This window comes from Bos indicus x Bos taurus, chromosome 18 (genome assembly GCF_003369695.1).
Source record: "Bos indicus x Bos taurus breed Angus x Brahman F1 hybrid chromosome 18, Bos_hybrid_MaternalHap_v2.0, whole genome shotgun sequence".
NCBI lineage: Eukaryota > Metazoa > Chordata > Mammalia > Artiodactyla > Bovidae > Bos > Bos indicus x Bos taurus.
Genome location: NC_040093.1, coordinates 11,203,147 through 11,226,560, shown reverse-complemented (window position 1 = coordinate 11,226,560; position 23,414 = coordinate 11,203,147). Strand labels below are relative to the sequence as shown.

The window sequence follows — 23,414 nt, the reverse complement described above, 5'->3', positions numbered from 1 at the left end:
GTTGGGTGAGGGCTGGGGGTGAGTGGATGGGCAGACACAGAGAACTTGTTTTCTCGCTATAGAATGGGACACACAGCACCCTTCCCCATGGGGACTAACATTAGTGAAACGCATGGGACAGTGCCTGGCGGGCACGTGATAAGCACGGGCCAAATGTTAGCCGTCCTCATCCTCATCACTATTGACGGGCTCGGCCCAGCTCTGGCGGCTGCTCTGACGCCAAGCGCCTACCCTCCGGGTCCTTCTCCCTCTCTTTCCCTCCGTGAGAGCCGCACTGCATGTGTCTTCCACGGGGGCCCAGAAGCTGGGCCCCTTAATGCCTTCCCCCCAACCCGGTCACGTGTAGGACAAGCCCCCCCACGCCCGCTCTGGGCCAGCCCTGCCCTCAGGAGGCAGAGTACAGGCTCGGGGGGCCAGACCTCTGCTAGCCGGGAGACGGAGAGCCACAGCCTCTGCTCTTGCATTAACTCCTCTGCGAAGCTAAGGGGCAGCAAGACCCACCTCGAGGGATTCCCTGGGGATTCATCGAGTTAGCGTGTGTGAAGCACTTAGCACGGGCTCGCACATGATCAGGGCTCACTTAGTCAGGACTGACGTCATCATCGTTATCACCAGATGCTGGGGGATCAGAGGGAGGAGGAAAAGGCAGCCGTGTCTCTCTGGTCAGAGCCGCTGGTGGGGAGGGCCCTGCCTTGCACCCCCCACCCATGCCCACAGACTCCAGGGGTCTGGGCCCCCAGGGAATGGTCCTTGCGGGGAGAGTCCTGGCCTGCTGCCGCTGTCTAACCTGTCGCCCTCTTCCCGCCCCTGTCCAGTGGCGATGGATGATGAGGATGGGAGATGCTTACTAGACGTGATTTGGTGAGTAGTGGGCTTCCCGTCCCCCCCTCCCCCCTCACTCTCCCTCCCCTCCCCTGTCCCTCATCTCCTCAAGTGTCTCTCCCCTTCTCTCTTTCAGTGACCCTCAGGCCCTCAACGACTTCTTACATGGATCCGAGAAGGTGAGTGCTGGGCAGGGTGAGGCATCCCCCAGGGCAGCAGGGTGCAGGGCAGCAGGTCAAGCCCCCCCCCACCACCACACTGAGTAGACATCTGCCTTCCAGGAGCCAGGCCCCAAGCTCACGGCGAAGAGGGAAAGAGACGGCAAATCCCTGCCCTCACGCCATACACATTTCCTGGGTAAACAAGCAACCAGTGACTAATAAAGGCAGTGGTGGAAAGCACCACGCCGGGCAGCAGAAGAAATAGCAACATCACTTTTGCACCACAAGAGAGGATCCGAAGAAAATAAATGGGAGGCGGGGGGCGAGGGCAGGGGCTCCTTTAGCTGCAGTGGGCAGAGGGTGAACATTGAGGGTGAACCTGAAGGACCAAAGGGAGGCGCCCACTGTGCTCTGACCAGGGGGAGAGCGGGTGGGAAGGCGGGAAAGTCTGACCCGTTCCAGGAACAGAAAGGAGGCCAGTGGGGCCAGGAAGAAAGGTAGACTAGTAGGAGGCAGGACTGGGGTGGACAAAAATCCCTAGGTCATGCAGAGCCTAGAGGAGCTTGACTGGGGAGCTTGGACTTTATTCTGAATGTGACAGGCAGCTCCGACAGGTTATTAAGCAGCCACATGGCATATTCTATTTGCACTCCAGAGAGGGGAACAAAGCGGGGAAGAGGGGACGTCTGTTGAGCCACAAGGGGTTGTATCAGTTACCTACGGCTGTATAACAAGTTATCCTAACACGGTGTGGCTTCTAATGACTTCTAATAACATTTGTTAGAGCTCTCAGTTTCTGGGGATTGGGAATGGGCGAGCAGTCTAGCTGGGGGTCTATCTTGGAGTCTCCCCTGAGTAGCATTCAGGATGTTGGTTGGAACCATTGTCATCTGAGGGCTTGCCTGGGGCTGGGGGGGGCCTGCTTCCACAGTGAGTGACTCACTCCTGTGGCTGTTGGCTGGAGGCCTCAGCTCCTCGCCACGTGGGCCTCTCCAGAGGATTGCTTGAGCATCCTCATGACGTGGCAGCTGGTTTGCCCAAGCAAGTGACCCAGAGGAAGCTGAGTGCCTCTTATGACCTAGTCTCCGAAGTCACACTGCATTCACTGGAAGCGAGTCACCATGCCCACCCACACTCTCAGGGAGGGAAAAGAGCTCCACTCCTCAAGGGCATGTATCGAATAATTTGCGGAGCAGAGGCAAGTGCAATGGGAGGACGGCGGCCTGGGCCCCAAGGCAGGTGTTGCAGGAGGTGGCAGGTGCTGACTTTGGGGCTGGCCTGGAAGGCAGTGTCACTTGACTTGAGGGTGGATTAGATGGTGAAATAGTGTCCAGACTGCCTCCTGGACTTGACCTGAGCAACCAAATGGGTTGTGCCATTCCCTGAGACTGGGAGTTTGGGGCAGATCCCAGAAGTCTGAGGGCAGCTGTTGGATGTATTGAATTGGCCAAAAAAAGTTGGTTTGGGTGTTTCTGTAAAATGTGATGAGAAAACCCAAATGAACTTTTTGGCCTACCCCATACCAGTCTAGGGTTCTAGAAGGGGATCAGCTAGAAACTGGGGAGCTTGGCTGTGGACAGACAGTGGGCGCTTAAGGCCTGTTCTCGGCATTGATGATAACTCCTGGAATGAGACCGGTCGCTGCCCTCCCAGACATGGGAGCAGCTCACACATCTGTTGCCCGGGGAGCGCGGCTGTGCAGAGGAAGGGCTGATTTCATAGGAAGGGACAGACGGGCACGTGTGGGGAGGAGGAGGCACGCGTCGGGAGGAGGAGGCACGTGTGACAGGCCCTGCAGGGTGTGTTACCAAGGAGGCAGAGGGCAAAGGGCCAGGGGTGCTACTTGGGTGAAGGTGCGGAGGCAGGATTCTAGAGAGTTCCAGGCAGGCATGTCGGGGAGCCTCGGATGCGGTGCTGGGGGCTCCTTAGGATTTAAACTTGCAGCCAAGCCCCTTTCTTTGGGGCCTCTTTTCTGGAGGTGGAGTTTCCCGTACCCCTCGAGCCTCCCCCACCCCCTGCACCCCCCCAACCTCGTCTTTGTCTTTGTGCCCATGTAACCCGAAATTGGTTTTTGTTCTAGCATGTGGGCCGGCCCACTGCCCAGCTGACCATTGACCTTGGGTGGGGGCGGGTCTTGTTGCAGCTCGACAGTGATGACCTCCTGGATAATCCCGGGGAGGCCCAAAATGCCTTCTATGAAGGTCCCGGGGTAAGTGGCTGCGGGGGCTCGGGGAGGGTGGTGGGCAGAACGCCCGTGGAGCAGCCCTTGGGGGAGGGTTGGAGGGCGTCTCACTCATTCCCTGAGGCACTTTGCTCTGGGGGTGGGAGGCTGGGGTGTGGTCACTGAGAGCAGAGTGGGGTGCAGGTGAGGCCAAGGCTGCCAGATACCTCCCCTACCCCCAGGCTGTGCCTCAGAGAAGGAGGTGCGGTTCCGGGGTCCCTGGCCTTAGGGATCAGCTGCTACAGCGCTGGCATGGAGGCTGAGGCTGGCTCCTGAGGAGTGGGGATGGGGGCGTCTTGGGGGTCCTGTCCTAGCTCAGCCGTGGCTAGAAGGTGACCTGGGGAAGAGGATCCACTGATACAGACCTCCGTCTCCACATGGAAAATGAGAGCAGGGATGATGAGCAAAGCCCAAAGTGGGGCTCGCAGTGGGCATCTATATTATTGAGCACCTCCTGTGTGCCAGGCCCGTCCCTCCTCTTCCCCTTCTGTGGCCTCTCCCTTCCCCTCTTCTCTCCCTACCCCGCCCACTCCTTGTTCCTCCTCCCTCCCCCTTCTTCGTCTTCGTAACTGTCATTTACAGAACACTTATCATATGCTAGACCCTTTACGGTAATTTTCATTTAATCCTCACAACCACCATAATAACACATTCCAAACAATTGATCTGGCGTAATATACATGCCTAAATCCAGAACCCAGCAAATAATAGTACTTTCATGTTATTACACTTATAGATTGGTTAGAGTATGTGCTATTCTTATCCATGCCGCCCTGTCTTAATTTGACCTGTAAGGACCCTGGTCAGGTTCTTAGCACCTCACGTGCATGATGTCAGTAAATGTCACAACCATCCTAGGAGGCAGGTTTGGTTATAGCCATTTAGCAGTTAGGAGCTCAGAACCCCCTGGTCTTTGGTTGGGGGCTGAGCCGGAGCCTGTCTCACCAGGCAATGCCCCCTGCTTGGCAGCAGGATGACCCCCTCCCAGTGTAGGGGGCAAGGAGGGAGCAGTGCCCACCTCCCTGGGCTGTTACTAACAGCAGCGACCTAGACAGTAATAGTAATGCCAGCAGGAGTGATAGATGGTGTTTCTCGGGTGCCAGGTACTGCTCTGAGCTGTCCACGTGGAATGAACTCAGAATCTTTTTAACAACAGTTTTGACCCATTATCAGTGGGTATTCCATGCTGCTAGCATACTCATTACTTATGGAATATTTGCTCGAAAATGCATACATGTATTGATTGTACATTCGTGACCTGGATCACCATCCAGAAAGCACTTAAGAAACCTCAAACTCACAGTGCGCTTGGCACTGGGTAAGGCTGCTGCTGCTCCTGCGCTTAACAGAACCATGATCTTTGATCCAAAACCTTTGGGGCCAGGCTTGTGGGATTCAGGGTTTTTCAGATGCTGGAAAGGCAATGCTGGCTACATGTGTGCTGCGTGTAACGTGACACACTCACTTTTCTGTGGTCACATTGAAGGCGCGTCCTGTTACGTGGCTGAATAACGCCTTTCCCTCTGAGCATCAGTTGCATTCCGGTCAGGGCTTTCCAGCCTAAAGTTCTCAAAACAGTTGTGGTTTTCAGAGCCTTTGGGGTTTTGGAATTGCAGATAAGCATCATGGGCCTGTATGGCTGTTTAGAAAATGGTTTTTGTTACATTCTGCTGATGTGCACAGATGGGGGAAAAAACAGGCTGGATTAAACCAGTCCTGGGGTGCCCAGCTCAGCCCTGGCGAAGCTGGGATTTGAACTCAGGTCCAGCCACTTCTTGTAGAAGGTTCTTTCTGTCCCTGCTGCCCTGACATCAGGTACCCTTGGCTTCAGCTGTGTCCTGGGCCCGGCCCCTTGCTAACCTGGGCTCTCTCCTCCCCCACCTTCCCTGGCCTCCAGCTCCACGTGCAAGAAGCCTCTGGCAACCACTTGAACCCAGAGCCCAGCCAGCCGGCCCCCAGCGTGGACCTCGACTTCCTGGAAGATGACATCCTGGACTCGCCCGCGGCCGGGGGCGGCGGCGGGGGCGCGGGGGGCGCCGACCAGCCCTGCGACATTCTCCAGCAGAGCCTCCAGGAGGCCAACATCACCGAGCAGACACTCGAGGCTGAGGCTGAGCTGGACCTGGGCCCCTTCCAGCTGCCCACCCTGCAGCCCGCGGACGGCGGGGCTGGCCCGGCGGGGGCCGGAGGGGCTGCTGCCGTGGCCACGGGACCCCAGGCGCTCTTCTCGGGGGGCGCTGACCTGCTGGGGCTCCAGGCCCCACCCACCGTGCTGACCCACCAGGCCCTGGTGCCGCCCCAGGACGTGGTCAGCAAAGCCTTGAGCGTCCAGCCCTTCCTGCAGCCTGTGGGCCTGGGCAACGTGACTCTGCAGCCCATCCCGGGCCTCCAGGGCCTGCCAAATGGCAGCCCCGGGGGTGCCCCAGCAGCCACGCTCGGCCTGGCCCCCATCCAGGTGGTGGGCCAGCCTGTCATGGCACTCAACCCACCCACCTCCCAGCTCCTGGCCAAGCAGGTGCCTGTCAGCGGCTACCTGGCCTCAGCGGCCGGCCCTTCGGAGCCAGTGACCCTGGCATCTGCTGGCGTCTCACCCCAGGGGGCCGGCCTGGTCCTCCAGAAGAACCTCCCCGCCGCCGTGGCCACCACACTCAATGGGAACTCAGTGTTCGGAGGGGCGGGAGCCGCCCCGGCGGCGGCCAGTGGGGCGCCCTCAGGACAGCCGCTGGCGGTGGCCCCCGGCCTGGGCACGTCGCCGCTGGTTCAAGCGCCCAACGTCATTCTGCACCGCACGCCCACACCCATCCAGCCCAAGCCTGCCGGCGTGCTGCCCCCCAAGCTCTACCAGCTGACTCCCAAGCCGTTCGCCCCCGCGGGCGCCACGCTCACCATCCAGGGCGAGGCTGGGGGCCTCCCGCAGCCACCCAAGGCTCCCCAGAACCTGACTTTCATGGCGGCGGGCAAGGCCGGCCAGAACGTGGTGCTGTCGGGCTTCCCGGCGCCCGCCCTGCAGGCCAACGTCTTCAAGCCGCCTCCGGCCACCACCACGGGGGCGGCCCCCCCACAGCCCCCCGGGACCCTGAGCAAGCCCATGAGCGTGCACCTCCTGAACCAAGGCAGCAGCATCGTCATCCCCGCCCAGCACATGCTTCCGGGCCAGAACCAGTTCCTGCTGCCTGGCACGTCGGCGGTCCAGCTCCCTCAGCCACTCTCAGCCCTGCCAGCCAACGTGGGCGGGCAGATCCTGGCAGCCGCGGCCCCCCACGCGGGCGGACAGCTCATCGCCAACCCCATCCTCACCAACCAGAACCTGGCGGGCCCGCTGAGCCTGGGCCCCGTGCTGGCCCCCCACTCAGGGGCCCACAGCGCTGCCCACATTCTCTCGGCCGCCCCCATCCAGGTGGGCCAGCCGGCACTCTTCCAGATGCCCGTGTCGCTGGCCGCCGGCAGCCTGCCCACGCAGAGCCAGCCGGCCGCCGCCGGGCCAGCCGCCACCACTGTCCTCCAGGGGGTCACCCTGCCCCCCAGCGCCGTGGCCATGCTCAACACCCCCGACGGTCTGGTGCAGCCCGGCACCCCCGCCACTGGTGGGGAGGCTACGCCTGTCCTCACAGTGCAGACAGCGCCCCAGGCGCCCCCCACGGTCAGCACCCCACTGCCTCTGGGCCTCCAGCAGCCGCAGCAGCAACAGCAGCCGCCGCCGCCACCACAGGCCCCTGCCCCACAGGCTGCCGCCCCAGCTCAGGCCACTACCCCACAGCCCAGCCCTGGCCTGGCGTCCAGCCCGGAGAAGATTGTCCTGGGGCAGCCACCCTCTGCTGCCCCCACGGCCGTCCTCACTCAGGACTCCCTGCAGATGTTTCTGCCCCAGGTAACCAAGGCCGCCAGGGCAGGGGAAGGGGCCTATGTGGAGAGGGGGCCCAGAGCTGGAACCAGATGCGGTTGAAGCAGCAAGTGGGTGGGGGGGACCCGGGGGCCAGGAAGGGTGCCCAGAGTTGCCACCCCTGCCCCAGGTCACCGAGGAGGTGGTCCCGGGGCGACAGGGCCCAGCTGACTGACACCAAGACAGACAGACGAGGGGAGGGACAGAGAGGCGGCCCTCTTGCTGGAGGGTTGGAGAAGGGTCCAAGAGAGAGAGCAGGTGAGACACAGACAGACAGACAGACAGACAGACAGACAGACGGGGCGGGAGAGATGGATGCTGGGGTGGAGCCGGAAGATGACTCATGGAACCAAGGGGACTGAGCTACCCCAGGTCAAGCCCCCTGGACTCTGGGGGCTCCCAATCCCCTGACTTCGGTGTCTAGCCTCTGGGTGTCCTCTAACTGGTTCCCACTACCCCCTTCTCCGGAGCACCCGTGGGGGCAGGGAGTTGGGGTGTAGAGGCCTTGGGTGTGTGGGGGTGGCCTCTGACCCGCTGTGGGCTGCCCGTTGCAGGAGAGGAGCCAGCAGCCCCTCTCCACAGAGGGCCCCCACCTCTCCGTGCCCGCCTCGGTCATAGTCAGCGCCCCGCCTCCCGCCCAAGACCCAGCCCCGACCACCCCTGTCGCCAAAGGAGCTGGCCTTGGCCCTCAGGCCCCCGACAGCCAGGCCTCCCCGGCGCCGGCCCCCCAGGTAGACGAACCCCAGCAGCCTCTGTCCCAGCGCAGACCAGCCCTGCCCCTCGCCCCTCCTCCCCACCCTCTCCACGCGCTCTCTGGCTGCCCTGCCTGCCTCTCTGTCTCGCTGGCTTGGGAAGCGGTGCTCTCCTTGGCTCCCCAGATGCTTCCTGAGGGTCTCCTGATGGCCATGGATGCTTGAGACCACACTCTAGTCAGGGACACATGGTTAGGTCCTAGAATGATCATTTCCCTGTCTGGATAAGTATCTCACATTTTGAGGAAGACACCAAGAGGTCTAGATCCGAGCCTGGCTTTCCCTCCCCAAGGGGGTTTCTTCCACTCCTTTCCTACGAAGGGGCAAACAAAAAGACAACAGGGTTCTTTTCCTTCCATTTTTACGAAAACAAAAGCAATACTCTACATGCATTCTGCACCGTTTATCATTTAGAGGTTCATCTTGGAGACTGTACTCCATTCTTTTACATGATCGCATAGTACTCCATTGTGTGGGGGTGCCCTTTATGTAACCAGATATTGTTGTCGGGAATTTAGCTCACTTTTGGTCTTTAGCTGTCGGATGAGCAAGGCTGCAAAGTACAACTCTGTACATATGTCTCTTTGTTGGATACATTCTAAAAGGACATCGCTAGGTCTGAGAGCATATGCATTTGTAATTGTGACAGATACTGCCAAACTGCTCCCTGTAGAGTATAAATTGGTTTAATGGATTATCTGTGGTTGATCAGTATATGATCTCTGGTTGTTTGCCCCCACCCTCAAGTGATATTGAACTTGGCCACTTGGGTAAGTGAAAAACAGTGTCTTCTTCTGTTTTAATTTGTATTTCTTTTACTGTAAATGAGGCTGGGCAGATTTTTATAGATTTAGAGTTATTTGTGTTTTCTGTGGAATTATCTGTTGATACACTTGGCCATTTTCAAATTTGAATTGCTGGTCATTTTCTTGTTGGTTTGTAGAAACTCTTTACATATGAGAGAAATAGACTTTGTCTCATATGAGTCATTAGCACATCAGCATATGAGAGGTTGGGATGGGCCCCTTTTATTCTGGAGGGACAGATGTTGCACTTGTTCAAAAAGGATCCATGGGTAGGTAGATTAGGACAGGCAGAAAGAGGAGGAAATAAGATGAGCGAGGGCCATGCAGGCAGAAAATCAGCTAGACTTTGCCCGTCAATAGCCATGATTTCACTCTCAGGCTCTGCTACTCACCATGTGACTGGAAGCAACCAGCTTCTTCATTCCATCAACTGTTGTTTAGGGAAAAGAGAGCGCTAAGTATGTGCCAGGCCTTGTGCTAACCCTGGGCAAGTCCCTGTAACTGCTGAACCTCAGTTTCCTCACCTGGAAGATGGGGATAGTAGTTTCTTTATACGTCTACTAGGACGAGTAACCGAGTTGCTATGTGCTTTGCACAGAGTAAACAGTCCAAAAATATTTGCTATTGTTATTATTACTTGGGGACTTCCTAGGTGGCTCAGTGGTAAAGAACCTGCCTGCCACTGCAGGAGAGGCGAGTTCGATCCCTGGGTCAGGAAGAGCCTCTGATGAAGGAAATGGCAACCAACTCCAGTATTCTTGTCCGGGAAATCCCGTGGATAGAGAGGAACCTGGCGGGCTTCGGTCCATGGGGATCACAAAAGAGTTGGACGTGGCTTAGCGACTCAACAACAAATGATTGTTTTAGCTGTTGTGTTTGTGGCATCAAGCGCGGGTCAGTCCAGAGGGACAGGGGCCAAGATTTCCTCTGGTCATCTCTATACAGGAAGGAAGGGCAGGGGCCAGGGGCCACCTGGACTAGGAGAGACTCAGGTTGAAAGTACTGTTTTTGGGTGGTCAGACGTGGGCCTGGGTCCCTGGGGCAAGGGCAGTCCCCTCTGCGAGCCTTCCATCCTCAGCTGGAGCTCGGGGCTGGTAGGAGCCCTTCTGAGTGCTGTGGTTGAGAGCAGGGCAAGGCACGTATGTGATCTACCACTTCAGCGCCACATACCTGCAGGTGCTTGTCTGGACTCGCTCCTTGGGTGACCATCAGTACCAAGATGGAGCCTCCCCCAAGCCCCTTAACCTCCCTGGGCCTCAACTTCCTGAACTGACAAATGGGTATGAGCACAATGGCTGTTGTGAGGAATAAATGAATTAGAGTATGTAACGTGCTTCAACAGGACCGACATGTCGAAAGTCCTGGAGTGTGAGAGAGAAGCCCGGCGAATTTTCCATGAAGGGCCAGTAGTAAACGTTTTGGGCTTTGCGGGACTGTCACTATAGCCTAGAAATGGCTCTAGATAAATGAATGAGCGTGGGTGGGCTCCCATAAAGCCTTACTTATGCACACTGAAATTTGAATCTCCTATCAGTGTCCCGAGTCAAAGAATATTCTTCTTCTTCTGACTTGTTTTCAACCATTTAAAAGCGTAAAAACTATTCTTAGCTTGCGGGCTGTCCAAAATGGTCGGGCCAAGCGGGCGGCAGGCCACCTTTGGCTTCTGGGCCTTAGTCTGCCAGACCTTTTGAGATCTTTATTTTATTATTTTGTAGATGTGCAAGACTTCACTTATTCAGTCCCCTATTGGTGAACACTTAAGGTATCCAGTCCCATGGAATCGCTAACGAACATTCCCATACATACATACTCTTATACCGGACTTTGCTCGTGCGTGAGAATGCCCATAGGGTGAATGTTTAGAAATAGAATTGCTGCATCAGAGGGTATCCAGTCGGCCCTCCGAATCTGCAGATTCTGCTCCGCTGGATTCAACCACCAGTGGATGGAAAATATTCGGGGAAAAATATTCCAGAAAGTTCCAAAAAGCACCATGTGAATATGCAGACAACTACTTCCATAGCATTGACATTGTGCGTGTGTGCATGCATGCTAAATCACGTCAGTCATGTCTGACTCTTTGCGACCCCATAGACTGTAGCCCGCCAGGCCCCTCTGTCCATGGGATTCTTCAGGCAAGAATACTGGAGTGGGTAGCCATGCCCTCCTCCAGGGGATCTTCCCAACCCAGGGATTGAATGCACGTCACTTATGCTTCTGGCATGGGCAGGTGGGTTCTTTACCACTAGCGCCATTTATTAGGTATTGTAGGTAATCTGCTGCTGCTGCTGCTAAGTTGCTTCAGTCGTGTCCGACTCTGTGCGACCCCATAGATGGCAGCCCACCAGGCTCCACCGCCCCTGGAATTCTCCAGGCAAGAACACTGGAGTGGGTTGCCATTTCCTTCTCCAGTGCGTGAAAGTGAAGTCGCTCAGTCATGTCCGACTCTTCACGACCCCATGGACTGCAGCCCACCAGGTTCCTCCATCCATGAGATTTTCCAGGCAAGAGTCCTGGAGTGGGTTGCCATTGCCTTCTCCATCATAGGTAATCTAGAGGTGATTTGAAATATGTGAAAGGTTGTGTGTAGGTTATATGCAAATACTGCACCATGGGTATAAAGGACTTGAGCATCCCTGGATTTTGGTATCTGATGGGGTGAGCCCCCGTGGATGTGGAGGGTTGGCAGTACGCACTGCCCAAGCACGTTATGGACCAATCCAGCTGCTCCTTCATGAGGTTCCTGCTGGTAAAGGCCTCTGTCAGCTTCCTCAACCCCAGATCAGCGACCCGCTCATTGCCTGCCATGTGGGAAGATGCATGCCCCCCCACTCCTGTGCTTCTCTCAAATTCTGCTTGACTCGAACATCTTAACATCTTCCCATCTCCCCACGGGCAGTTGGAATCTCTCAGTAAACAGTCCACTCATGTGGGAGCTTTAAAAAAAAAAATGTAATTATAAAAATAATTTCATGCTTCTCTAGAGGATTTAAAAAATACAGAAAAGAACTAAGAAGAAAAACAAATCACCCAAAATACCAGCGTGTAGAAGCTGCTGGCAGCATTTTTGGTATGAAGTCTTCTTTTAGCCTTGCTTTTCTTCTTCTCATCCATTTCAAACATTTGTCCCTTTTGACATTAGGTAGTATATTCACATGGTTCAATCATGAAAAACCGTTTTTTTTTTTTCTAATCTTTTTTTTCTTTTTATCTGTGGTGTATGGGATCTTAGTTCCCTGACCAGGGATTGAACCTGCGCCCCTGCAGTGGAAGCCCAGAGTCTTAACCACTGGACAGCCAGGGAAGTTCCAAAAAGGATTTTTAAGGTATGGGGGGAAGTATCCCACCCCATGCCTGCATTCCCAACCCCTCCCCATAGCCTCAGCACTTAACTTTTTTGTATTTTCTTCCAGTTCTGTGCATATACAGCCTTGTGCAAATATAGGTTAACATTTCTCTCTACCCAGCAGGTAGCACATTATCCATGTTCTTGGGTAGCCCGTGGGGCGTTTCCATGGTCCTTTTGTTACAGTGGAGAAGTATTCCTTTGTGTAGATGGGGCTGGATGAGCTTTCATCCTCGGACGTGCTGTCCTGATGCGCTTAGACCACGTCTAGGCTTTGGTCCTTCACATAGAGCTGCAGTGAACATCTGTCATCTCGTGTACATGTGTCTCTCTGGTCACTTCCCAGAAGCCTGTTTGCTGGATCAAAGCACAGGTGCACTTAGAATTTGCACAGCAGCTGCTGAATTGCATTCCTCTGAGGCTGTAGCAAATGGTGCCAGCTTAGACTCCCACAGGCAATGTGCGAGTGCCTTTGTGAGACATATGACTTATTTGTAATGTGTGCCTGAACTTGGCTCCATAGGGCACCTTTGATCTGCATCTCTCTTATTACAAGGGAGGTTGAGCATCTCTTGACCTATTTAAGCCTGTTGTGTTTCTTTTTCTACACTGTGTCTGATCATATCCTTTGCCCCCATTTTTCTCACTGCTTGTTATTCTTAGTGATTTCCAGAGGCTCTTTTTATATGAGAGAGATGAGCTTTGTCTAGGCTGTCTTGTTGGTCAGTCACTAACTCGTGTCTGACTCTTTGCGACCCCATGGACTGCAGCACGCCAGACTTCCCTGTCCTTCACCGTCTCCTAGAGCTTGCTCAAACACATGTCTGTTGAGTCAGTCATGCCATCCACCATCTCATCCTCTGTCGTCCCCTTCTCCTGCCTTTAATCTTTCCCAGCGTCAGGGTCTTTTCTAATGAATGGGTTCTTCAGATTAGGTGGTTCAGCTTCAGGATCAGTCCTTCCAATGAATATTCAGGGTTGATTTCCTTTAGGATTGACCAGTTTGATCTCCTTACTGTCCAAGGGACTCTCACTATTTCCCCCAGTATGTCATTTGCTTCTTGACTTGGTTTGGGGGGAGTGTGTGTGTATTTGTCCCTGTATTTTTATTGAGGATGAGAATTTTTTAAAATATTTTTCAATTTGGGGGTTATTTTTAAGCTTTTCATTTTTAGTTAGTTTCAAACATATAGCAAAGTTGTAAGACTAGAATGTGGGAATAATACCCATGTGAGTTCTTTACTCTAAGCAGATGTTTTAGTTATCTGTTGCTGTGTAACGGATTATCTTTCTTCCAAAACTGAGCAGCTTCAAACAACAAACATTAACTTACCTCACGTGATTTCTAAGGATCAGGAATCTGGAAGCAGATTAACTGGGAGGTTCTGGTGTGTGATCTTTTGGGAGATTATAGTCAAGGTGTCAGCCAGGGCTGAGTCATCTGAAGGCTCGACCAGGCTGGACAGTCTGCTTCCAAGATGCTGCACTTGTGGGACTTCCCTGGTGGCCCAGTGGTTAAGGCTCTGTGTGTCTGCTGCAGAGGGTAAGAGTTTGATCCCTGGTCAGGGAACTAAGATTCCGCATACCGCACTGTGTAGCCAGAATAACAACAAAGATGGTGCACTGGTAAGGCTGCTGGTGGGAGAGGGCCTACGTAGAGAGAAACTGAGGCCTCCTCGAAGGGCGGCCCACATGATCCACAGTCGGCTTCCCCTGAGCACATAATCGACTAGAAAAAGAACAAGGGAGCTGCCCAGGAGAGAAGCCAATCTTTTTTATAACCTAATCTTGGAAGTGACATGTGATCACTTCCGCTGAGTTCCTATGGCTGCAGAGACCAACCCTGGTACAGTGTGGGAGGAGCCTGAAAACAGGGAGGCGGGGATTGCTAGGGGCCACCCCTGATTGGAGCCTGAAAACAGGGAGGCAGGGATCGCTGGGGACCACCCCAGATTTAACCACTGTAAATATTTGGCCACATTAGCTTTAGCCACGGCCCTCGCAACATGTATCCCTTTTTCTTTTCCTGAATCATTTGAGAGTCAATTGCAGACATCATGCTTCTGCACCCCCTTCATATTTTAATCTGATTATTTCTGTCTTTGAGAATAAGAGCATCCTCTCACTCAACCACTGCAGTCATCAGATCCAGTGCCTCTAGCATTGTGACAATACTGTTATCAAATTCACTGTCCATAATGCGATGCAGCCAGCCGTCTAGCAATCGTGTTGTGGATCGCTGTCATTCTCTCTCAGCATCTGGTCTGTGTTGCCACTTCATCGTGCCCTCTGAAGCCTGTGCTTAGGAGGGGAGAGTGCCAAGCGGGACAGCCCCCTTGGTCCTCACTGTCAGCTCCTCGCCTGCGGCTCCCACCAGCTTTCTTCTCTGGTTTTCTCTGTTGTAAATAGTCCCACGGTGGCCAGCCCTGTGAGCAAGAGCCTGAATATTCCTGATCACAAATTGCTGCAGGCGAGATTACCAGGTCCACTCGAGGCTCTTCTGTTTTGTTTGTTTCATTTAATATCTATTTATTTATTTCCGAACTTTAAACTTTTTATTTTGTATTGGAGTATAGCCGATTAACAATTTAGTGATGGTTTCAGGTGAGCAGCCATACATGTACATGCATCTATTCTCTCCTAAACTCCCCTCCCATCCAGGCTGCCACATATCATTGAGCAGAGTTCCCTGTGCTCTACAGTAGGTCCTTGGTGATTATCTATTTTGAATATAGCAGTATATACATGACCTTCCAAAACTCCCTAACTATCTCCTTCCCCCTGCCCACCACCGCCCCCCCCCAACCAGGAAACAGTAGGTTAGGTTTTTAAGTCTATGGGTCTCTTTCTGTGTTGTAAGTTCATTTGTATCATTTGGACCGGTCATTTTGGTTCCCTGGCCTCAGTGTCTGATCTGTGAAGTGGGTCAGATACGATCACAGCTCTCAGGACCATGGAGAGAGCCCATGAGTGGGTACACGTTCCCAGCCGCAAGCACTGGGTCAGTGGGCGCTCTCTGTGGGGTGGATTCTGTGACCCAGAGCAGAGAGGTGCCAGTTCAGTGTTGGGTGCCCAGCTGTTGCCCATGGTTCAATAGCAGCTGCTGAGGTTTGAGGTTCCTGGAGAGGTGACCTTTAGGGGGAGAAGGGTGCCCTGACTGAGGTGTGTTTTAGGTGAGGTCACTGTGTACGTGTTACAGACTAGTGCTTAGATTGCATATGCAAGCCTGATACACACACACACACATGCACGCACACACTCACATCCATACCTGTAGGTTTCCACGACCCCCAGGTAGCCATGCAGCCATGACCCCACAGGTACAGGTCATGGACACTTAGAAGGGGACTCGTAACTCATGTGCTGGCATCCAGGGGGACTCGACCCTGACCTTGACCCTTGGTTTCCATCCTCATCCCCGGCTCCCCCATTCCCAGCGTGCCCTCCTCAACCATTGGCCCCCACCCCCACCCCCAGTTCGCAGCAGCCGCAGTCTCCCTGCTGGTGTCTGTTCTCCTGGGTCAGCTGGACTGTCAGCCCGGCACCCTCCCCACCCCTCCGCACTTGCTGCTGTGCTCTGCTCCCTGGCCCCCTCTGCCTACCTGCCGCAGGCAGCTGGTGTGGTGCTCCCGCCGCCACTGCTTCCTCTGCTGCTGCCCCCAAAGCCTGCAGAGCTCGCCTTCCTCTGGGGGGAGGGGGGTCTGGGGGGCAGGGGCGGAGATCAGAAGGCAGAGGTACGGAGTTGGGGGGGCAGATGGTGGGTCGAGAAGGGATAGGTTGAGGGAATGAGGTAGGTGGACAGGTCGGGGGTGGGGGGCAGGTACAAGGTGGGGGATGGAGGTGGAGTGGTGAGAAGGATGGCGGGGGCGGGGATCAGGACAAGGGGTGGCCAAGAAGGGGGGCAGGGCTTCCGGGCGGGAGTGGCCGGGGTCCCCAGTGTCTTGGGGCCAGGGGAGCCAAGGTTGGTTCTGACCCCCGCCCCCTCCCCTCTCCCTCCTCCCCTGCCCAGATCCCCGCAGCGGCTCCGCTGAAGGGCCCCGGCCCCTCCTCTTCCCCGTCACTACCTCACCAGGCCCCCCTGGGGGACAGCCCCCACCTGCCGTCCCCTCACCCGGCCCGGCCCCCGTCCCGCCCCCCATCTCGCCCCCACTCCCGCCCCCCTTCCCAGCCTCAGAGCTTGTCCCGTCCCCCCTCAGAGCCCGCCCTGCACCCCTGCCCTCCTCCCCAGGTCCCCCCTACCCTGCCTGGCATCTTTGTCATCCAGAACCAGCTGGGCGGCGCCCCCTCCACAAGCACCCCGGCCCCCACCGTCCCAGGCCCACCCCAGCCCCCACTGCGACCCCCATCCCAGCCTCTGGAGGGGCCACTGGCCCCCGCCCCCCACCTCCCTCCGGCCTCCACCTCCACTGTCGGGGTCGCCTCCACCTCCTCCTCCGAGACGTCCTCCCGGCTGCCAGCCCCCACGCCGCCTGACTTCCAGCTGCAGTACCCACCCAGCCAGGGGCCCCACAAATCCCCCACGCCCCCTCCGACCCTCCACCTGGTCCCTGAGCCCGCAGCGCCCCCCCCACCGCCTCCTCGGACCTTCCAGATGGTGACCACCCCCTTCCCGGCGCTGCCCCAGCCGAAGGCTCTTCTCGAGAGATTTCACCAGGTAATTGGAGGCAGGGGCCAGCCCACCACCCACGCCACACCCCCACCCTCCCTGCCAGTCCAATTCCCTCCCGCTTTCTGGCTTTCTCTTCACCCCCGTTCCTGGTTCCTGGCTGCCCCTGCTCCTAGCGTGTTCCCCTGCCCCAAACCACCTGTCCCCCTCCTCAGGTGCCGTCTGGGATCATTCTCCAGAGCAAGGCCGTGGGGGCCCCCACCGCCCCACAGTCCTCCGCCAGCCTGGGACCCCTTGCCAGCCCCACTGCCTCCGTGCTGGTCAGTGGGCAGGCTCCATCCGGGACCCCCACCACCCCCAGCCATCCCCCTGCCCCAGCGCCCATGGCCACCACAGGTAGGGGAGAGGGAGCCCGCAACGGAGCCATGGAGGGGCCCGAAGCAGGTGGGTGGGAGTCACAGGGAGGACATGTGGGCCAGAACTGTGGGCACCGGAGCCCAAGGGTCACCCAGATCTCCAGGGACAGGGACGGTGGAGGGGGGCGGGCTGTACTCCCCAGATCCCCTCTAGGTGCATTCACTTTGGGGCCGCCATAGCCCCCGAGGCCCAAGAACCAGAGCAGTAGGGGGTGCAGGGTCTCTGGGGGGGCCTTTGTGCCCGTGACCCCTGAGCCCTGTCTGCCCACACCTCCACCCCAGGCCTGCCTCCTCTGCTTCCTGCCGAGAGCAAAGCCTTTGCCAGCAACCTCCCAACCCTGACCGTGGCCAAGGCCGCCCCTTCTGGGCCAGGGAAGTCCTCCGGGCTGCAGGTAAGGGGCACCCAGAGTGGCAGGCTAGGGCCCAGGCCTGGTCGCTGGGGAACTGTGATGGGGCTGGAGGGGAAGGGGAGGCCGGCCGGCAGGCAGGCAGGGAGGTAGAGATGGGCAGAGACACAGCCAGGTCGGGAGTAAGACATCCGGCCAGTCCAGGCTGGGGCACGTGGGAAACCAAGACAGTTGAACCGAGATCCACCCCCAAACACCGAAACGACAGAATGAGGATGGGAGAGATGGCCTGAGAGAGACCCCAGGCGGTCACTGGGGGCATGAGCAGGTGAGAGATGGAGGCTGCAGGAGAAGGGACTGTGTTGGCTCAGGACAGGCGGGGGGGAGACCCTAAAAGGAAGGACAGGGCAGGGTGGCCAGCAAGACACTGAGTCAGAGATGGCAGAGGGACTGCCTTGGCGGTTAAGACTCCGCACTTCCAGTACAGGGGGAATGGGTTCAATCCCTGGTTGGGGAACCAAGGTCCCACATGCCTTGCAGTGCAGCCAGAGAAAAGAGAAGGTGGTGATGGGGGTGGGGGGAGGGGAGGATGTGGTCAAGAGGAGAGCTAGGATGGTGGTACCCAGGCCAGAGGGGCATAGGCAGGGAAGGTGGAGGAGACTGAGGCAGAGACAAGATTCAAGAGAGCCTGAAAGGGAAGAATAGGCAGGACAAGGGAAGTCAAGGTAGAGATTTTGGCAGGGGTGGGAGGAAAGAGGCCGTGCCCATCAGGTGCTGGACAAGGAGGGGGGATTTGTGGGCCTTTTGATGGGCAGGGAGGGAGGTACCAGGTGGAAGCTGAGAGACCCAAGCCTGAGAAGGGGCTGGAGGAGGCGACCCAGGTGGACGCCTGGGGCTTGAGCCTGCCTGTAACCCTCTCTTTGCTGTGTCCCCCCAGCCCTGGATCCAGCCCCAGCCTTCCCCGCAGGTTGAGTGTGCTGGGTGGGGAATCCTGCAGCTAGGACCGGGACCCCATCTCGGGTGACATCAGCCCCTCCCATCTTTGTCCCAGGCTGGGGCGTAGAGAGGCTCAGGTGCCAAGGGAACGCTCCTCCATCGCGAAACCCCCCCTCACTGGCTTCTCTCTCCCCCACAGTATGAGAGCAAGTTGGGCAGCCTGAAGAAACCCCCCACGCTTCAGCCCAGCAAAGAAGCCTGGTGAGCTCCGCGTGTGCCGCCTCGCCTGGCACTGTCCCCCGCTGTGGGTTCGGGAAGTGTCATTGACCCCTCCGTCTCCCCCTCTAGGGAGAGGGGTGGGAATAGTAGTGATTATAGGCTGAATGACGAGGATTCCCTGTGGCTGTGTTAGCAGCATTCGTGGGGCAGCTAGGCTGCTGGCTTCAAGCGGGCGGGGGTGGATATTTGGTGTGGCTTGGTCACCGCAGTACCCTGAGCGCCTCGGACCCAGCTGGCAGGCAGTGTCTCCTGTCCGGGGGTTGGGGGGTGTGTGTTCAGGTGGACGCAGGGATGCCTGGGGGCCAGTGTGAATGGATAGATGGACGCTACCCAGGCAGGTGCATGGCTGGACGGATGGCTGTTGGGGTGGGTGGGCAGGTCCGTGTTGGATGCTCGTGTTCTGTCCCTCTCTCCTGCCCTCCGTCCACTGAGAGTGTTGGTCAGATCCTCATCGGGTGCCCAGTCCTATGCTGGACTCTGGAAACACTGGACAGACCAGGTCCCGCATCCACTGTGTGTGAGGGCTGCTGGCCTTCAGCACTGGGTACAGACAAGGAAGCATGTCTGGTGGGAGAGACAGCCATACATAGTAGGCGATAGTCTACTGCTCAGTGAGAAAGCAGATCTTATTAACCAACCACGCAAGGGCCCAACCTCCCTGCCCGCCTCCCCAAGCCTGCTGCTGGGTTCCAGGTAGAGCGGGGACATGCTGACCCCAAGTGGCAGGAGATGGTATTGCATGGAAGGTGAGTCGCACGCTCTGGCATCTAACTCCCAGCGCTGCCTCTAGCTGCTTTGGATCCGTGACTTCATCTTCGCAGGCCTCAGTTTCCTCATCTGTAAAATGGGCATTAGGATAGCACTTCCTGCCATTGGTTGTCCCCTGAGATACAGTGAGGGAGGCCAGGCACACGTTCACACGTATTTCTGCAGCGTTCCTTCCCTCCTCGTTGTCTGCCTTGTGGCCTGGGGGCTCAGGGTCCGGTTCTGCCGTCTCCTGGCCTCACCACGAGTTGTCTGTGTGTGTGGTCCTTCCCCCGACCCTCCCAGCTTCCTGGAGCATTTGCACAAACATCAGGGCTCCGTCCTGCACCCTGACTGCAAGACGGCCTTCCCCTCCTTCGAGGATGCCCTGCACCGCCTCCTGCCCTATCATGTCTACCAGGGTGCCCTCCCCTCCCCCAACGACTACCACAAAGGTGAGGCCTCCCCTGGGTGTGGAGGCGGGTGGTGAGGACCATACAGGGTGCAGGCGCCCTTGACTGTGGGTCCTTCCCCAACATCTGGGTCTCTGGACCTCTTCCTCCGCAGTGGACGAGGAGTTCGAGACGGTCTCCACGCAGCTGCTGAAACGCACCCAGGCCATGCTCAATAAATACCGCCTCCTGCTGCTGGAGGAGTCCCGGGTAGGGTAGCCTGTCACCTTTCTTCCTGGGGGACCCTGCCCTTCCCCCACCCCCACCCCCCCGCTGCAAGAAGGGAGGGAGGGAGGGATCAGATCACAAGAAGGACAGTTGGGAATCTGTTCCCATCCATCCTGGCGACCGCGTCCCCTCCTCCACCTCGCTTCTTCACTGGCTCATCTAATTGCCTCTCCCCCTCCCTGCCCCCAGAGGGTGAGCCCCTCCGCGGAGATGGTAATGATCGACCGAATGTTCATTCAAGAGGAAAAGACCACGCTGGCCTTAGACAAGCAGCTGGCCAAGGAGAAGCCAGGTAGGTGAGAGCGGAGGGAGCCGGGTCCCCGCCGCCTCCGCAGGGTGCGGCGCTTTCCCTCACTCTGCCACTGGGCGGCGCCCGAGCCCAGCCTGAAAGCCCTGAGAGTGGACCTCCGCTTCCTGCTCATCCCATCATCCTGTGTCCATTTCGCCCCCTCAATCCTGGACCTGGAGGGAGGGAACGTTCTGCCACCCCCGGGGGCACAGAAAAGCGGGAGAGCAGAGCCAGGACTGGGGTGAAGCCAGCAGAAGTTAGTGGGTTGCAGAAGTTAGGTGGTATCCTCTGTCCGGTGCCCAGGGCTGCTGGCATATTACGGGGACTTGGAACTTGGGGAAAGGGTCTTGCCTAGCAGTGTCCTCGTGAGTGAAGGGCTTAGCGGGCCCGGCAGATGGTCAGTACTCAGTGGACACCGGCTCCTCTCAGCTCTGCAGGGGCCTCCTGCCTTGGCTAACCCCCAGGGTTTTCTTGGCCCCCTTCTACAGATGAGTACGTGTCTTCCTCCCGCACTCTCGGCCTCCCCGTCGCCGCTTCTTCCGAGGGACACCGGCTGCCCGGCCACGGCCCGTCTCCATCCTCGGCGTCCGGGGCCCCAGCCCAGCCCCCTCTGCACCTGCCCACCAAGCTGGTGATCCGGCACGGCGGCGTGGGCGGCTCCCCCTCCGTGACCTGGGCGCGGGCCTCCTCGTCCTCCCTGTCTTCGTCCTCCTCGTCCTCCGCCGCCTCCTCCCTGGACGCCGACGAGGACGGCCCCATGCCCTCCCGCAACCGGCCGCCCATTAAGACCTACGAGGCCCGGAGCCGCATCGGGCTCAAACTCAAGATCAAACAGGAAGCTGGGCTCAGCAAGGTCGTCCACAACACGGCTTTGGACCCGGTGCACCAAACGCCGCCGCCGCCCCCCACCTCCCTCAAGGCGGCCGAGCCCCCGCCCCGGCCCCCGCCGCCGCCCCCCGCCCCGGGCCAGATGAACGGTACGGTGGACCACCCGCCACCGCCGGCGGCGGCCGCTGACCGCAAGCCCCCGCAGCCGGCCCCGCACTGCCCCCGTTTACCCCTCCGCAAGACCTACCGTGAGAACGTGGAGGCCCCAGGTGTCGGGGTGACCGAGGGGGCAGCGGCGGCGGCCGTGGGCAGAGCCCGGGGCGGCAGCCCGGCCCCGCTGCCCACCAAAGTGGACGAGGCCACCAGCGGGCTCATTCGCGAGCTGGCGGCGGTGGAGGACGAGCTGTACCAGCGGATGCTGAAGGCCGGCCCGGCTGACCCTGCGGCGGGCACCGGGCAGGGCAGCGGCAGCCGGGAGCCCGGCTGGGAGGCACCCCCGCTGCCCCCCGCCAAGCGGCGCAAGTCCGAGTCGCCCGACGTGGACCAGGCCAGCTTCTCCAGCGACAGCCCACAGGACGACACGCTCACAGAACACCTGCAGAGCGCCATCGACAGCATCTTGAACCTCCAACAGGCCCCCGGCCGGACGCCCGCACCCCCGTACTCCCACGCCACCCCAGCGGCCGTCACGCCCACCTCCCCGACACCCCTGCACAGGCCGGAAGCCTACCCGCCCTCCAGTCACAACGGTGGCCTCGGCACCAGGACGTTGAACAGATAACACTGGGCTGGACTTCCCTTCCCTGTCCCCTTTCTCCGCAGGGACGCAGCGGGGAGCAGGGAGGGGGACAGCCGGGCGTCTGACCTCAGCCTCCTGGGGTACACGAGCCGGGGACCCCTTGAGTTTTTCTTGCCTAAGTTATTTGAGTCACAAAGGCCTCGTCCCCCCCCCACCTCCTGTCATCCGGGTGGTTGGGTGGGGTCGTGGATTTCGGGGAGGGGGGCTCTAATGTACAAGGTCTCCCCTGCCAAAGGAGGGGGTAATCCTGGTGTGTCGTTTCCTATTTCTTCCCATTTCCAGCCACGCCCCGCCCCTCCGCCCGGGGGACACGTGCGCATTGGCCAGGGAGGAGGGCTCCCTGGCGGTCCCCACCGCTCACACGCATCCAGGTACCCGGTTTGCCCGCGTGGCTTCAATCTGTCCCTGCACCCGTCGCTGGCAGGGTCCGCGTCTCTCCAACGCCCCCCACAGGCCAAGACAGGAAACGCAGGGAAAGGGCGGCGTGAGCCTGCCTCCCGGGACCCCCCACCTGGCAGTGCGTGCCTGCGGGCACCCGTGTCACATCCGTGTGTGTGTGTGTGTATGTGTGTATCCCTCTCCGTGTCCTATGTCCCTCTGTATGTGCTCGAGTGAGAAAGATTTCAAAAGCCTCCAGTCCCTCGACTGAAATCCGAGCACCTCCCAAACAAAACCGGGATCTTCCTTCTACCCCCTTCCCCAGCCAGTCTTCCCCTCTGTTCTTCCTGCCGCCAGCCATCCGCGCCAGATTTTGAAATCTTGGAGACAAAACTAGTACTGTAAGATAAATTTTTTTGTACTGTATTTATTGTGTATAACGATTTTTTTAAAAGGAGAATTCTGTACATTTAGAACTCTTGTAAATTAAAAAGCGATCCTTTTTTTAAAACTGTACTGACGCCCCCCCGCCCGCATTGCTTTGGGATTTTCGGGAACTTGTTTGGAGTCTGCGGGTTGGGGCGACAGGTGGGTGGAGAGGGGGATTGTGGGGACTTACTACACATTAATTTGTGAGCCCCTGCTGGGGGCCAGGTCCTATTCTAGGCATAAGGGTGCAGCTGAATATGATGGAAGCGCCTGTTCTGGGAGGCCCGACTTCTTAGTGAAGGGGGCAGACAGTGAAAAACTCAATCAGCCACATGTTTTTGTATCATTCCTGGTGCGGTTCTGTGGTCTCCCGGAGCATGGAATTCGTCAATGTGTAACCATCCCTCCTGGGAAAAATACAGGGCTAGCTTCCGGCCAGCCTCTGATCCACATTTTTGTCAAACCCTCAACACATCACTTTGTTTTTCTGTTTAAAGACCCTTCACTTAATATATAGTGTTGATTCTTAACACTGATCGCACAGCCAGCAGCATTAACTCATGCCAGAATGAAGCTTCTGTAACACGGTGTTTTCTCTGTAAGGCACATCCTACCCTCCTTAGGCTTAAGAACTCAAGAACCCTGGGGGCTATTTAAAACAGCGAAGTCAGCAAAAGCATCAAAATGTGAATACA

General features: G+C 57.7%; 1 protein-coding gene across 2 annotated transcripts in view; it reads left to right on the top strand.

Annotated features, from left to right (window-relative positions):
• The window catches only part of BICRA (BRD4 interacting chromatin remodeling complex associated protein), a 74,448-nt gene extending 51,642 nt beyond the window's left edge, over window positions 1–22,806 (top strand). Inside the window, exons 3-15 of one of the 2 annotated variants that reach the window (XM_027515324.1) lie at window positions 816–861; window positions 959–1,001; window positions 3,127–3,192; window positions 5,102–7,072; window positions 7,639–7,815; window positions 15,998–16,642; window positions 16,810–16,990; window positions 17,293–17,402; window positions 18,493–18,554; window positions 19,623–19,771; window positions 19,884–19,978; window positions 20,186–20,288; window positions 20,774–22,806. In XM_027515324.1, coding sequence (XP_027371125.1) covers window positions 821–861; window positions 959–1,001; window positions 3,127–3,192; window positions 5,102–7,072; window positions 7,639–7,815; window positions 15,998–16,642; window positions 16,810–16,990; window positions 17,293–17,402; window positions 18,493–18,554; window positions 19,623–19,771; window positions 19,884–19,978; window positions 20,186–20,288; window positions 20,774–21,894 — 4,764 coding nt within the window. In that variant the 5' untranslated portion in view covers window positions 816–820 and the 3' untranslated portion in view covers window positions 21,895–22,806. The remainder of the gene's footprint in view (window positions 1–815; window positions 862–958; window positions 1,002–3,126; window positions 3,193–5,101; window positions 7,073–7,638; window positions 7,816–15,997; window positions 16,643–16,809; window positions 16,991–17,292; window positions 17,403–18,492; window positions 18,555–19,622; window positions 19,772–19,883; window positions 19,979–20,185; window positions 20,289–20,773) is intronic. The other variant, XM_027515325.1, reaches the window with a different exon arrangement.
• The last annotated feature ends 608 nt before the right edge of the window (window positions 22,807–23,414 follow it).